The sequence below is a fragment of the Amphimedon queenslandica genome, unplaced genomic scaffold, assembly GCF_000090795.2.
Source record: "Amphimedon queenslandica unplaced genomic scaffold, v1.1 AMPQUscaffold_13328, whole genome shotgun sequence".
Classification (NCBI taxonomy): Eukaryota; Metazoa; Porifera; class Demospongiae; order Haplosclerida; family Niphatidae; genus Amphimedon; species Amphimedon queenslandica.
Window position 1 is genome coordinate 111,118 of NW_003546436.1, and position 12,222 is coordinate 123,339.

At 37.2% G+C, this 12,222-nt stretch overlaps 3 protein-coding genes across 3 annotated transcripts in view; 2 read left to right on the forward strand and 1 right to left on the reverse strand.

The window, feature by feature from the left end:
* Nucleotides 1-259: 259 nt before the first annotated feature.
* The window catches only part of LOC100636160 (uncharacterized), a 26,633-nt gene continuing 14,670 nt past the window's right edge, over nucleotides 260-12,222 (forward strand). The window contains exon 1 of the mRNA XM_011406594.2: nucleotides 260-3,487. Within this exon, the coding sequence (XP_011404896.2) occupies nucleotides 326-3,487 (3,162 nt within the window). The 5' untranslated portion in view covers nucleotides 260-325. The remainder of the gene's footprint in view (nucleotides 3,488-12,222) is intronic.
* Nucleotides 3,518-5,421, reverse strand: LOC105313301 (lanC-like protein 3). Its single transcript, XM_011406608.2, has 3 exons — nucleotides 5,013-5,421; nucleotides 4,494-4,761; nucleotides 3,518-4,447 (listed from the first exon to the last, which is right to left on the reverse strand). Exons 1-3 carry the CDS (start codon nucleotides 5,392-5,394, stop codon nucleotides 4,270-4,272), a joined length of 828 nt encoding a protein of 275 aa, XP_011404910.1. The 5' UTR covers nucleotides 5,395-5,421; the 3' UTR covers nucleotides 3,518-4,269.
* On the forward strand, nucleotides 5,458-11,425 carry LOC100636034 (tuftelin-interacting protein 11-like). Its single transcript, XM_019998287.1, has 20 exons — nucleotides 5,458-5,640; nucleotides 5,686-5,773; nucleotides 5,909-6,256; nucleotides 6,310-6,411; nucleotides 6,492-6,674; nucleotides 6,921-7,068; nucleotides 7,382-7,595; nucleotides 7,661-7,748; nucleotides 7,794-7,838; nucleotides 8,627-8,754; nucleotides 8,848-8,932; nucleotides 9,115-9,213; nucleotides 9,265-9,343; nucleotides 9,437-9,549; nucleotides 9,595-9,700; nucleotides 9,802-9,896; nucleotides 9,948-10,000; nucleotides 10,548-10,709; nucleotides 10,947-11,037; nucleotides 11,157-11,425. Exons 1-20 carry the CDS (start codon nucleotides 5,498-5,500, stop codon nucleotides 11,328-11,330), a joined length of 2,544 nt encoding a protein of 847 aa, XP_019853846.1. The 5' UTR covers nucleotides 5,458-5,497; the 3' UTR covers nucleotides 11,331-11,425.

The window sequence follows — 12,222 nt, forward strand, 5'->3', positions numbered from 1 at the left end:
TACTCATCCCCTCAAGCCATACAAGTGTAGCAAGTCCAGTGGCTTAGATTTTCAGATTCTGGCATTATTATAATATTGCAATTATAACAGATACATGTAACTTGATAGTTGATATTTGAGTAAAGCTTAAACTATGAGCATAATTTGATTTATTTCAAAGCATAGTAGGCAAAAGTTGAAGCATAATTTGCCTACCCCTACCTGTTGCTGTTGACATTATTAATTAATTGTTACTATCACTGTTGTTTTATTAGGTGGACCTGCCTCTGTTAACGGGTTTATTCCTCATTCAAGGACATTAAATATTACTGATGGTGTCACTGGAATGATAACTGTTACTACTACCAGTGACACTGCTATAATTAGTATCACTATTCAAGTACCTGATCCAACTAGCTATTCTACAACCTTTAATACTACACGAACAGCTACTCAGTTATCCTTTAGTGCTTCACAGAGATTCCCTGATCCTAATTATGAAATTTCTAACGGGATGGTTAGGATCAATGGCCAGCCATTGATAACACCTGGTTCTTTCTTAGCCGTTAGAACAATATCTTCCACTGGTAGCTTCAGCTACATGGGAATGGCGGGAATCTATCAGTTAGGAACTGGGTCTGGTGTAGCCGCTTTTCGCAGATACATGCCCTATTATTATATATCACCTTTTGGACATGTCTATACGTACTCTGGTTCTAAAGCAGTGAGAGATAAAGCACCAGGCAAGGTTTTTGTTAGATTGAACGACGTGCGGAATGAGCGGCTAATTATAACATCAGAGAATTCATTCATTACTGAGCAGTTAAGCAAACTGTCCGGTGCTGCAATGACCATAGAGCCAATTAGAGGTGGAGGAGCTATTGGTTTCAACTTTGGAACTGTTACCAATGCTTTCATGATAACATCATCAACCAATGTCAGGAATGCTGTATCCCCAACTAGCTATACTGGAACAACACTTATGGTTGGTAGCACCACTTTTAATAACATTGACAATGTCCTCTTAGCTGGAGAAGGTTTTGAACAGTACAGATCTGCCAGCAATGAAGCAACCACTTTTGTATCCTATGACTCCTTCTTCATTAATGGTCGTAATGCTGTCTTCTCAACAAGCCCAAGACTCACTGCTATGATTCAAGAGGGTCAGATGTTTCTGGCTGGAGGTGGAACATCTCAAGCTGCTTATACAGTCGAAGGCAATAGAGTGAAGTATGGTGGTGTGACTGTATTCACTATTAATGCTGGTTTTACGACTTCTGATATCACTGGACCTGGATTACTTTCATACAATGGTCAGACCTTTTCAGGCGGTTCAACTAGTACTGGCATTGAATCCTTTGCTTATAGTGTTGGACATACTATTGGTATAGCCTTTAATGGAGGTGTAACAGTGTCTTATGGTCCTGGTGATACTGTCAAACTATATGTATCTGGATCTGAGGCCTTAGCTACCAACTTACAATCTTTAATTAATAACATTACAGCTGCAACAATGCCTACAGTAATACCGGGATCATCAGCTGTATACACCACAGTCCTTGGATCAGGTAATACCGGGATACTTCAATTGAATGGGCAGAATGTAGTTGAATTCACTGGATCAGCTATGAGCATGACATTGAATAATGGAGACTCTGTTAGCTACAGTGGGGGAACCATTAGTTTTACTCCTGCCAATTCACGCGGTCCATTCACTGGTATATCCAGATTTACTTATGCTCCTAATGGTCAGAATACAGTTCAGTATAATGCTATAGCTAATCAGACCTTTACTGTTGACTCAACCTACCAAATAGTCGTTGATAATAATGGTAACGCACTCCTGACTAATGATGGTACAGTGAGAGGATTGCTATCCAACCCGCAGTTTGGGGTGACCTTTAGCAGCAGAGACGCTCAAGGCAACTTCTTCCTAATGATAGGAGGCAGCAATATAGAGAGGTTGGGGAAGAACACAGTACGTCATGAGGTACCCACTGGAGGCACTGTAAGATTACTGGGAACCTCCTTTGGTGGCGTCTTGAACGGCAACGCCATATTCCCTGGAGTCACTGCAAGCTCCGTACAAACTTATTACTCTGGTCAAACTATTCCAACCATCAGAACAGGGACACCCACTCCTTATATTGAAACTGCCACGACTACTTTTTATGTCTACATAACTCCAGGTTCTGGAGGTACTTCTACAGTCTTCATCACTGATAGAGCCACACTTGATGCTGCTATTAACAATGAACTAATGAGACCAGAGACGTCTACTCCTGCTCCTACTTCTACTCCTGCTCCTACTCCCACACCTGGACCAGGAACCCCTGCTCCACCACCAACCACTGCACCACCACCGGCCACCGTACCACCGACCAGTGGTATAACGGTAGTTGTTAGGGACGATGAAAACGGTAATCCTATAGTGCGAGCCATTGACCGTATCACTGGCAGTGATATTAATCTCATATCATTGACTGGCAGTACACAGCGTAACGTGACTTCGGATGAAGTGGTTGGATACAATGGACCCAATCTCTTCATTCGAAGAGCTGGTACTATACAATTTCTCAGCGATAAAATCAGACGGTTCTACTATTACGATAGAAATGGTGTCCTCCAGAGCAGATCTATTCTTAATGTGCCAGGCAGTGGTCAGTTAGTCTATAATGAGATATCAGGGAATGCTTTCTTCACCGATAACTCCGAGACCATCGACATGATTAGGTCTGCTAATCCTCCTACTACTTTCAGTGTTCGGATCACTACTGTCCTTACAATTGGAGGATCGGTCACTAATCTTATTACTGAGGAGACCACTTTATCAGTTAGTTCAGTCCAGAGCGTTAGATTCAGCAACAGAGGGTATTCTGTTATCAATCAGGATGGGTCTATTGCATTCAGCTCAATGAATCAAATGTTCAACACATTGATTCAGTATAAGTCTAATTCAGATCAAATTAACATTTTGTCTCTATCAAGTACACCAGTTGAGATTCAAGGACCACAGACAATATCTGTCGGTTCAAACAGTATCGTTGTTAGCAACCGTCCTGAGATTATTGATGCTATTAAGACAGTTATATCAACTTCATCTCAAACAGTAGGCACTAGAGTGGACAATAACAATAACACGATTCTGGTAATTGGTGGGCAGGATATAATACCATTGGATAGTGCTTTGGTACGTCCAGTTCAAAGTTATGAGTTCATTACGTACAGTAACTCTATGATCACTGTTACCAATGTTGTTACTAATCAGATGAGTGGGTCTAGTATACCAGCAAATACATTCACCATGTACACTCCGAATAATGATGAGCCAATGGTATTCAATGGATCTGCTTCTTCAATGCCATTTGGATTCGGCTACCTGTACTATACTCCTAGCAACCAGTCCTTCTTTGTCAGTAGGTCTGACGTTGCTTCTACTATATTCTCAATGTTTAACGTCACTAGTACTCTACCTCCTCCACCTCCTACCATGACTCCAATACCTGAGGAACCTATAGGGCCACACTGACTTTTTACTGTTAATGTAAGTGCAGGTTTGGTGGTCACGTGTGAAGTAGCTGCTAATTGTTTGTTAAGTGTTTATTATTTATATTGTGTATATCAACTATGAATATGATTATCTCAAACACAGCACATCACAGGTATTTTAATTATTATTAACACTAAATTATAGTAAATTAAAAGTTTAAAACTAGTCAAATGTCTTCCTCATTGTTGTGAGCAGTCACTGATTTATTAGGAGAGGTACAGCAGCATCTCCAAGTAACTTATGGTGGGATGACTGGGATTATCATCTATTGATCACCGAACTCACCACAAACAAGAATAAAAAGACTGAGGTTCATCAAATTGTATCATCTTTAAACCATCTGTAGCTAACACAATCAGGGACTCTGTTATTAATGACACAACAAGACAATGATAGTCTGTGACAATCAGCAAATTAGTTGCTGTATCCTTACTCTTGGGGTACCGATCTGGAATACATCATTAGTCCTTGTGATGAGTGGAGGCTCCTGGGTTGGTCTAGTTTGATCTATCATCGGAGCTCGGAGTGTCCCCATCAAATTATTACTTGAGCCACACGTAGGTGTGAAGCGAGGGCAAAGCAGTTGTCCTGTCTGAGCATATTACATTTCACTACTCTGTCTTCAAGGCATTACTGCCTTCTGCTCGAGTGCTGTAGGGTCTTTATATCAAATTTCCACAAGGAAAAAGTTGTTTATTGTCCGCTTAGCTCTTTATTTATCTTATCCGAGGCACCAGAAGCTAAAAATAGTTAGGTAGTTGAGCTGATACCAGGTGGTCGATGGTTTTGACTAGTAATGGTTTAATGTTTGGTTCGTTGATCCACTCAACTGGACAGTGTAACAGTGTGAATAATATACCAGCTGTACCATGGGCAGCACCTAGGTAGTCTGAACCATAATAGAAATAACGAAGAATCCTAGAAAATAATAATATATAATAATAATAATAATAATAATAAGTACTTTTTGTGTCCTTGTTGACCAGAGGCTATCAGTGTATCAAACATCTGTCTCATGGCTCCGTCAAGGTTGCATTTAGTACAGACATCAGCTGGTAGGTACTTCTTAGCGATGAGGAGACAGGACAAGTAACCAGCTCTACCATAGAGTACCTCATCAGGCGAGGGAGAGAGAGCAGCTGGAAGACACGAGAGAAGACTTTTCAAATAAGTCTCAGTCTTTACTGGCTCATTGTAGGAATTATAAATCAATGAAGCCAAAGTGTAGAGACCTAATGAGAATAAATACATTTACACATTATAGTTGCATTATACATCATGTTTAAATTGGTAATTTTAATAAACAATTTCAATATTTATGTACCATGTTTATAACTTAATACATAATTTGTTTCGGAGCAATTTTGGGGGATAAAAGCTTTTAATACCTGCCCCTTAATAGCCTGGACCCATCCCTTCCACTAGCCCCTTAATTGCATTATTAACTAATAATTAATATTAATTATTATTAATTAAAGGCTACCTGCTTTTCCAATATAAAACGCTATCCCATCATCTCCTCCGATGCTTAATGCAGTATGTATGGCTTCAATTGCCTTCATCAGGTGCTCGATATAATAATCATTATTACCAACGGAGAGATAATACTGACTCAACTTCCAGTTAACATAAGCATTACCACCAGCCCCTGTATATATAGAAGGATCACGTGACTTCCTCCGAGTATCATTAGAAGGAGCTACAGTAGTATCCACGGGATACTCGGAATGATACTTAATGATATTCTCACGGAGCCATTGTCTGCCCTTTTCCAGTATGCTCTTAGCCTCGGGGCTGTCGATATAGGCTCCGTCCCCCCGTCTATAAGGAGGGAATGAATGAGGGATGTACCTGATGGACGCCATCTTTGGAGTTAAAATTTATTCCATTTGTTGCACACGTGGAAGCACGTGGGGAGATGCCACGAGGAGTGGTTCCGTTAATTTTCCGTATATTTCTAATTTCAAGATGTCTTCCTCTGACGAGCTAGAGTCTTTTGAGGTGACTGAAGATGATATGAGATCACTGCACAAGAGGGGAAGGAGGAAGTTTACTAAAGAAGACGCCATGTTAGGAATATGGTCGAGCAGTACTGGAGAGACGGGATACAAGTCAATATTAATTAATTAATAATAATTATCATTAATTAATTTTAGGTCCAAGAAAGACTATTTGGCTCCGGTCGATTTCGTTTCGTCACAAAAAGAGGAGGAAGAAGGGGAGGAGTCTGACAATGATGACGAAGTAATTAATTAATCAACGGGTGTGGTCAAATCACTTTTAATTAACGAGTACTATATTTATATTTAAGAATGGCGACTATTAAATTAATTGCAATAGTAAAATTAGTATTTAAATAACTACCCTTCTCCCCCCCAGGATCTTGATTTTCAAGTTGATTATATATTGGAGAGTATTGATCAGAAGAAGTTGGACAGTAAAGGAGGAGGAGGAGGAGGAGAAGAGCCTGAGACACTGACTGGGTTTAAAACGGCCAGTCTGGAAAGAAACAGACAGCTCCATATGTTTAAGACGAAACCAGCAGCTCAAGGAGCAGCTCCTGGTAATGTAACGATAAATAAAGGAAGCGGTAAAGGTAGACCTCTTGGTAGAGCTGGTAGCAGCAGTATGGCAGAGAAAAGGAGGAGGGAACTAATGGTGAGTGATAAGGACTGGGGGAGCTGGCAGAAACACTCGTCCGGGTTCGCTAGTAAGATGATGAAAAAGGTAATTTACTTATTGTTGTTGTTGTTTATTGTTGTTGTTGTTGTTGTTTACAGATGGGGTATGTCCCTGGTAGGGGATTAGGTAAGAGAGGTGAGGGTATCGTTAATCCAGTGAAGGCAACCAAAACTAAAGAACTAGGAAACTCAGGACCTAATGTATGAATAAATAATAATAATAATGACGATTGATAAAATATAATTAATAATAATAATTATAATAATTTTTGTGTTACTAGTTGCCAGGTGTTGCTGCAATGGACGATGAGGAGCTTGAAGAAGAGGAGCAATTTAAGGAGGAGCTGCAACAATGGCAGAAGGACAGAGGAGGACCTGGTAAAGCAAAGCCTAAATATGTTTATAAGACTATGGAGGACCTAAAGGACACTGCCACTAAACACAAATCCTTTTATACCAGACTGGTAAGAATGTACTGTATAGTGGGAAATATTGGAGGGAATTAAATGTAGCAAATTGCTAAAATTTGATGATTGGTGGATTTTAATTTGGCGAATTTGTGACCACATGCCATTGAGCATGCGTATAATGGCTCAAAATGGTGGATGCGAATGGCTACAAAACGCCAATTTTCCAATTTTTATTCCCTCCAAAATTTTACACTATGCCTAGTATGTACATGTACATGTATGTAATGCATGTATTTATAGGATAGAGGAGGGGTAGGTGGGGCTGGAGTAGGCGGGGCTAGCAGTGACGTTAAAGTGAAAGTGATTGATATGAGAGGGAAGGAGACTAAGATATTGAATAGCTACAATGAACTGAGGAATGAAGCAAGGAAAGGACAAGACAGTGACAGTAATAATAATGATAATAATAATAATAATAATAATAATAATAATAATAATAATAATAATAATAATAATAATAATAATAATAATATTTAATTACCTTATAGAGCAAATTTTTTAAGGGCTATAAATTTCGTAAATTCACCTAAAAATCTATTTCACGGATTTAATTTTAGCAAATTTATGCCTTCTACCATCTTTGTAGCGTAAAAATTTGATTTTCAGGGAATTAATTTTTGCAAATCATGAAATTTATAGCCCTTGAAAATTTTGCGCTATACAGTAATCATAATAATATTTAATTAATGTTTAATTAATAGGTACAGCTGGTCTTTATGTTCCTGAACTGTATCACAATCTACAAGTCCTGGTATCTGATATAGAAGAGGACATCATATCACATGATAGAAGATATAATTATAATAAAGATACTGTCGTTAATTTGACACATGAGAAGAATAGGCTTGAAGGAATTATTGATGACGAAGAAAAGCAGATTGAGAAACTGACTGAAATTATGAATTTTATATCAATGTAAGCCACACCCCCTCTCTATCTCATTATTATTATTATTATTATTATTATTATTATTATTTTAGTTTTGATGATTCATCAGTGAGGATTACTCTAACAGAATGTGACGATATACTGACAAGATTACTAGAAAAATATCCTGAGGAATACAAAGTAAGTATACTAAAGTATACAAGATGCTATTAATAGTTCCTTTAGTTATACGAATTGTCTTCAATTGCAGTTGCTGTTGTATTTCCAATGGTATGTATCACTATTCACTAATACTGTATTACATGAACATTTTCTGATACATTTTCAGAAAAGGAGAGAATTCCTCAATTTTATTACATTTTCTGATACATATACATGTTCTTATGTTGTGTAGAAAGTTTGAGCTGATTCCAATCAAAATTGGATTTTTTATGAATTTTTAAAGTTGCTCCAAAATTGGACAAAAGTCTCTGTACTATAGTACAGGGATTTTTGCCAAATTTCACCAAAAATGACAAGGAGAGAATTCTCCATTTTTATTACATTTTCTGATACATATACATGTTCTTATGTTGTGTAGAAAGTTTGGGCTGATTCCGATCAAAATTGGATTTTTTACAAATTTTTAAAGTTGCTCCAAAATCGGACAAAAGTCCCTGTACTATAGTACATGGATTTTGGCCAAATTTTGCCAAGAATGAAAAGGAGAGAATTTCTCAATTTTATTACATTTCCTGATACATATACATGTTTTTATGTTGCGTAGAAAGTTTGAACTGATTCCAATCAAAATTGGATTTTTTTACAAATTTGTAAAGTTGCTCTAAAATTAGTCAAAAAATAATTGTCATGGATTTTGTGACAATGGAACTAATGGGTTTTTATACATGTGCATGTACTGTATGTTTGAGCTGATTCAAATCAAAAGAATTTTTTTTAATCTCTAAAGTTAGTGGGCCAAAGTCCCTGTACTATATTACAGGGATTTTGAAAAGGAGACAATTTTTCATTTTTAATTGTTATTATTATTGTTTATCGTTATTATTATTATTATTTAGTTACAGAGGCTATTGGTTGGTTGGGATCCTTCATCTGATCCTACTGGTCCTGCTAATGTATTCAACCAATGGAGGAACCTACTGAGGGAATCAGACTATTCATCAGCAGTTCCTCCTGAGCCTGATAAGTAAATACTGATATATTAATGATACTGACACTGATATTGATACTGATACTGATATTGATATTGATACTGATATTGATACTGATATATTGATAGGATGGATAATTACGACAGATTAGTTTGGGAGATTTGGTTGCCAAAGTTTCGATCAGTTTTATCATCATGGTCACCAAAATCTAATGTATGTACAGTGAAGTCCTTTAATATCTAATACCATTCTCTCCCTCTCTCTCTCTCCCTCTCTCTCTCTCCCTCTCTCTCTCTCCCTCTCTCTCTCTCTCTCTCTCTCCCTCTCTCTCTCTCTCCCTCTCTCTCTCTCTCCCTCTCTCTCCCTCTCTCTCTCTCTCTCTCTCTCTCCTTCAGGCTCCTAATATTATTAATATTTTAGAGCATTGGTTGCCATTGTTACCAGAATGGATCATCACTAATATTCTCGAATCATTAATATTACCTAAACTACAAGTAATTATTAATTCATTAATTAATTGATTGAGATATGCCCCTCCCCCTCAGCATGAAGTTGATAATTGGAACCCAACCACCGATCCATTACCAATACACTCTTGGATACACCCCTGGCTACCGTTAATGGGTCAGTATATTATCAGTATATTATTAGTATATTATCAGTATATTATTGGTATATTATTAGTATATTATTAGTATATTATTGGTATATTTACAGATAAACAGTTAGAGATATTATATCCGACCATTAGGATGAAGTTGGGTGTGGCTTTGAACAACTGGCAACCCTCAGATTCATCAGCTTTGATAATAATCCGTCCATGGATTAAAGTAGGCGTGGTTAGACGAGGGGGTGTGTCACAGTATTATTTATAGGTATTCTCTCCTCAAGTAATGGAGGCATTTCTATGTAGGACAGTTCTACCAAAACTTGAGTATTGTATACAGACTCTAGACATTAACCCAAACCATCAAACTATTGGTATGGTTAATTAACTATTGAATATTAATAATTAACTATTGAATATTAATAATTAACTAACTATTAATATTTAATAACTAACTATTAATATTTATTACTAGCTCCCGTTGAGTGGGTACTTCAGTGGAGAGAGGCCCTCCCTCTTCATCATTTTGTTCATATTTTTGATAAACATTTCTTTCCAAAATGGCTCCAGGTTAGTGATACAGCATTAGTCTCATTCAGGTATCATGTGCTACTGGTACAGGTACTGGGGAACTGGTTAGCTGGGAGTCCTAACTATCATGAAATTATGAAATGGTTAGTAACAATAATAGTTGCGATTGCTATCATTAATATTGTTAATTCTGATGTCATTTTGACTAAATTTTGTGTTCTGGCCCTTTTAAAAATGAGCCAATTTCTGAAAAGTACCCAAGGCTATAGCCCATGGTTTTTTCCGAAAAATGGCTCCGAAATTACTCCTAATTTTTATTACATTTTCTGATAAATATTGATGTCCTTATGCTGTGTAGAAAGTTTGAGCTAATTCTGACTTCAATTTTTCAAATTACGGCCATTTTAAGAAAACGCCGAAATTCTGAAAAATACCCAAGGCTATAGCCCATGGTTTTTTCCAAAAAATGGCTAAAAAATCACCCCAAATTTTTATTACATTTTTTGATACATATTGATGTCCTTATGCTGTATAGCAAGTTTGAGCTGATTCCAACTTCAATTTTTCAAGTTACTGCCATTTTAAGAAAACGCCAAAATTCTGAAAAATACCCAAGGCTATAGCCCATGGTTTTTTTCCAAAAAGTGGCTCCAAAATCACACCCAATTTTTATCAAATTTTTATCATCAGGTATAGTGGTTGGAAGTCATTATTTGATGGTGATCTATTGTCTCATCCGGTAATTAAATCAAACTTTAACCGAGCACTATCATTACTGGATCATGCTGCTCATGGTACACTAGTACCAGGAATGAGAGAAAATATGGTCTACTTCACTACTTCCGAAAGAAGGTAACAATTGTTTGAATTTTTGAGAAGGGAAATCCATACACAACATGGTGGTACAAGATTGTTAAGTGTGTTATATTAAGTCCATAAAAATGATTTCTAATCTGATAGTTTAATCCCTTGAAAGTTTCTGGCTAATACTATACGTATCAATACAGTACTTGAATTTTAAAAGCAATAAAATATGCAAAAACCTCTCTCTTTTCTCTCTTTGTTTCTCATTCTTGTCCCCTCCTTTAGAAGAGCTCCTGAAGTACAGCAGGTCAGCCAAACTAAACAGCAACAGGTCCCTCCAACTAGTATCAGTTTCAAAGACGTTATTGAGAAGAAAGTGAGAGAAGTTATTTTTAATTATTATTCTTATGAGAGACAAAAACAAAGATTAAACCTAGCATAAACATAGTTTATTATTATCGTTATTATTATTGTTGTTGTTGTTAATGTTTATAGGCTGAAGAACTGGGTATTGTGTTTCTGCCGTTAGCAAAAAGACATGAAGGGAAACAGTTACACAGTTTTGGTGACTCAACCATTTACATTGATAGAGGTGTCATTTTTATAATGGAGTCCAACCACTCGTGGACTCCTATTTCACTGGAAGAACTTGTCAATAAAACATCATGAAATTATTTTAAAATTCATGTATGTGTATATATTTGTGAGGCTCTTAGCCTCTTGCTAACTGATAATGGCCGGGTAGACCGGTTCACGACTCGAGAGTCCTCATTATAAAATCGTCTTTAGCACGCGCCGCTTGACGCAATTGCTCTTCACAAGACAAAAAATAACAGACAGAGAGAGGTAGGAGCAGAAACAGGAGATCTTCTCTTGCGCTGTCTTTCTTTTTCCCGTTTGGCTGGTTGCAAAGTCCTTCTGCAGCCGACAGGCGTGGGACCGACCACCTCTTGAGTGGTTTCCATCATGTCTTCCTTAACGAGCGCTACTTTACTGGTAAGCCCAACTTTATTGCTACGGCAATTACTGTATATATGCATATATAGCTGATTGTGAATTTATTGTATCTTGTAGTTTCTTTGTTTTTTTGTCTTGTTTAAATACTCTGCAAGCAATGTTGTGGTAAGTAACACTATTTTTATATACCGGGGTATATTTATCTATTTATTGTTATTATTATAATGTTTATTAGGCTAAAAGAGAAGCTAATCGAATGGCAATGGCTGTTTGCACAAATGCTTCAATGGTATGTAGTTATTATTAGTCTTATCATCATTGTTTTTGTTGTTCAGTTTTGTCATTAATTTATTATTATTTCTAGTGTTCTGTGACCTGTGGAGGAGGTTGTATGATCCAGTACTGCAGGTGTGAGGATCAAGCTGGTACTGCTTTGGCAGTCTGTGGTAGTCAGCCTTGTTGCTCTCTTGGGAATTTTCCGCGAACTGGAAATGATCCACTTTCCTGTATACAGTGTAACACGAATCCATGTCCTGGTAAGTATCTGTTGCTATAGGGATAGGCAAATAGTTCTAGCATAATTTGGAATTTTGGAGCATAATAG

Bases quoted from the DNA above. Each gene is read 5' to 3' on its own strand.
- LOC105313301 (XM_011406608.2), bottom strand. From the start codon at position 5,394: ATGGCGTCCATCAGGTACATCCCTCATTCATTCCCTCCTTATAGACGG. The intron at 4,762-5,012 runs GTAGCCTTTAAT...TATTCTCATTAG, and splicing joins GTTTTATATTGGAAAAGCAG to GTCTCTACACTTTGGCTTCA. The intron at 4,448-4,493 runs GTACTTATTATT...ATTATTTTCTAG, and splicing joins GGTCAACAAGGACACAAAAA to GATTCTTCGTTATTTCTATT.
- LOC100636034 (XM_019998287.1), top strand. From the start codon at position 5,498: ATGTCTTCCTCTGACGAGCTAGAGTCTTTTGAGGTGACTGAAGATGAT. The intron at 7,069-7,381 runs GTAATAATAATG...TTTAATTAATAG, and splicing joins GAAAGGACAAGACAGTGACA to GTACAGCTGGTCTTTATGTT. The intron at 9,701-9,801 runs GTATGGTTAATT...ATTTATTACTAG, and splicing joins CCCAAACCATCAAACTATTG to CTCCCGTTGAGTGGGTACTT.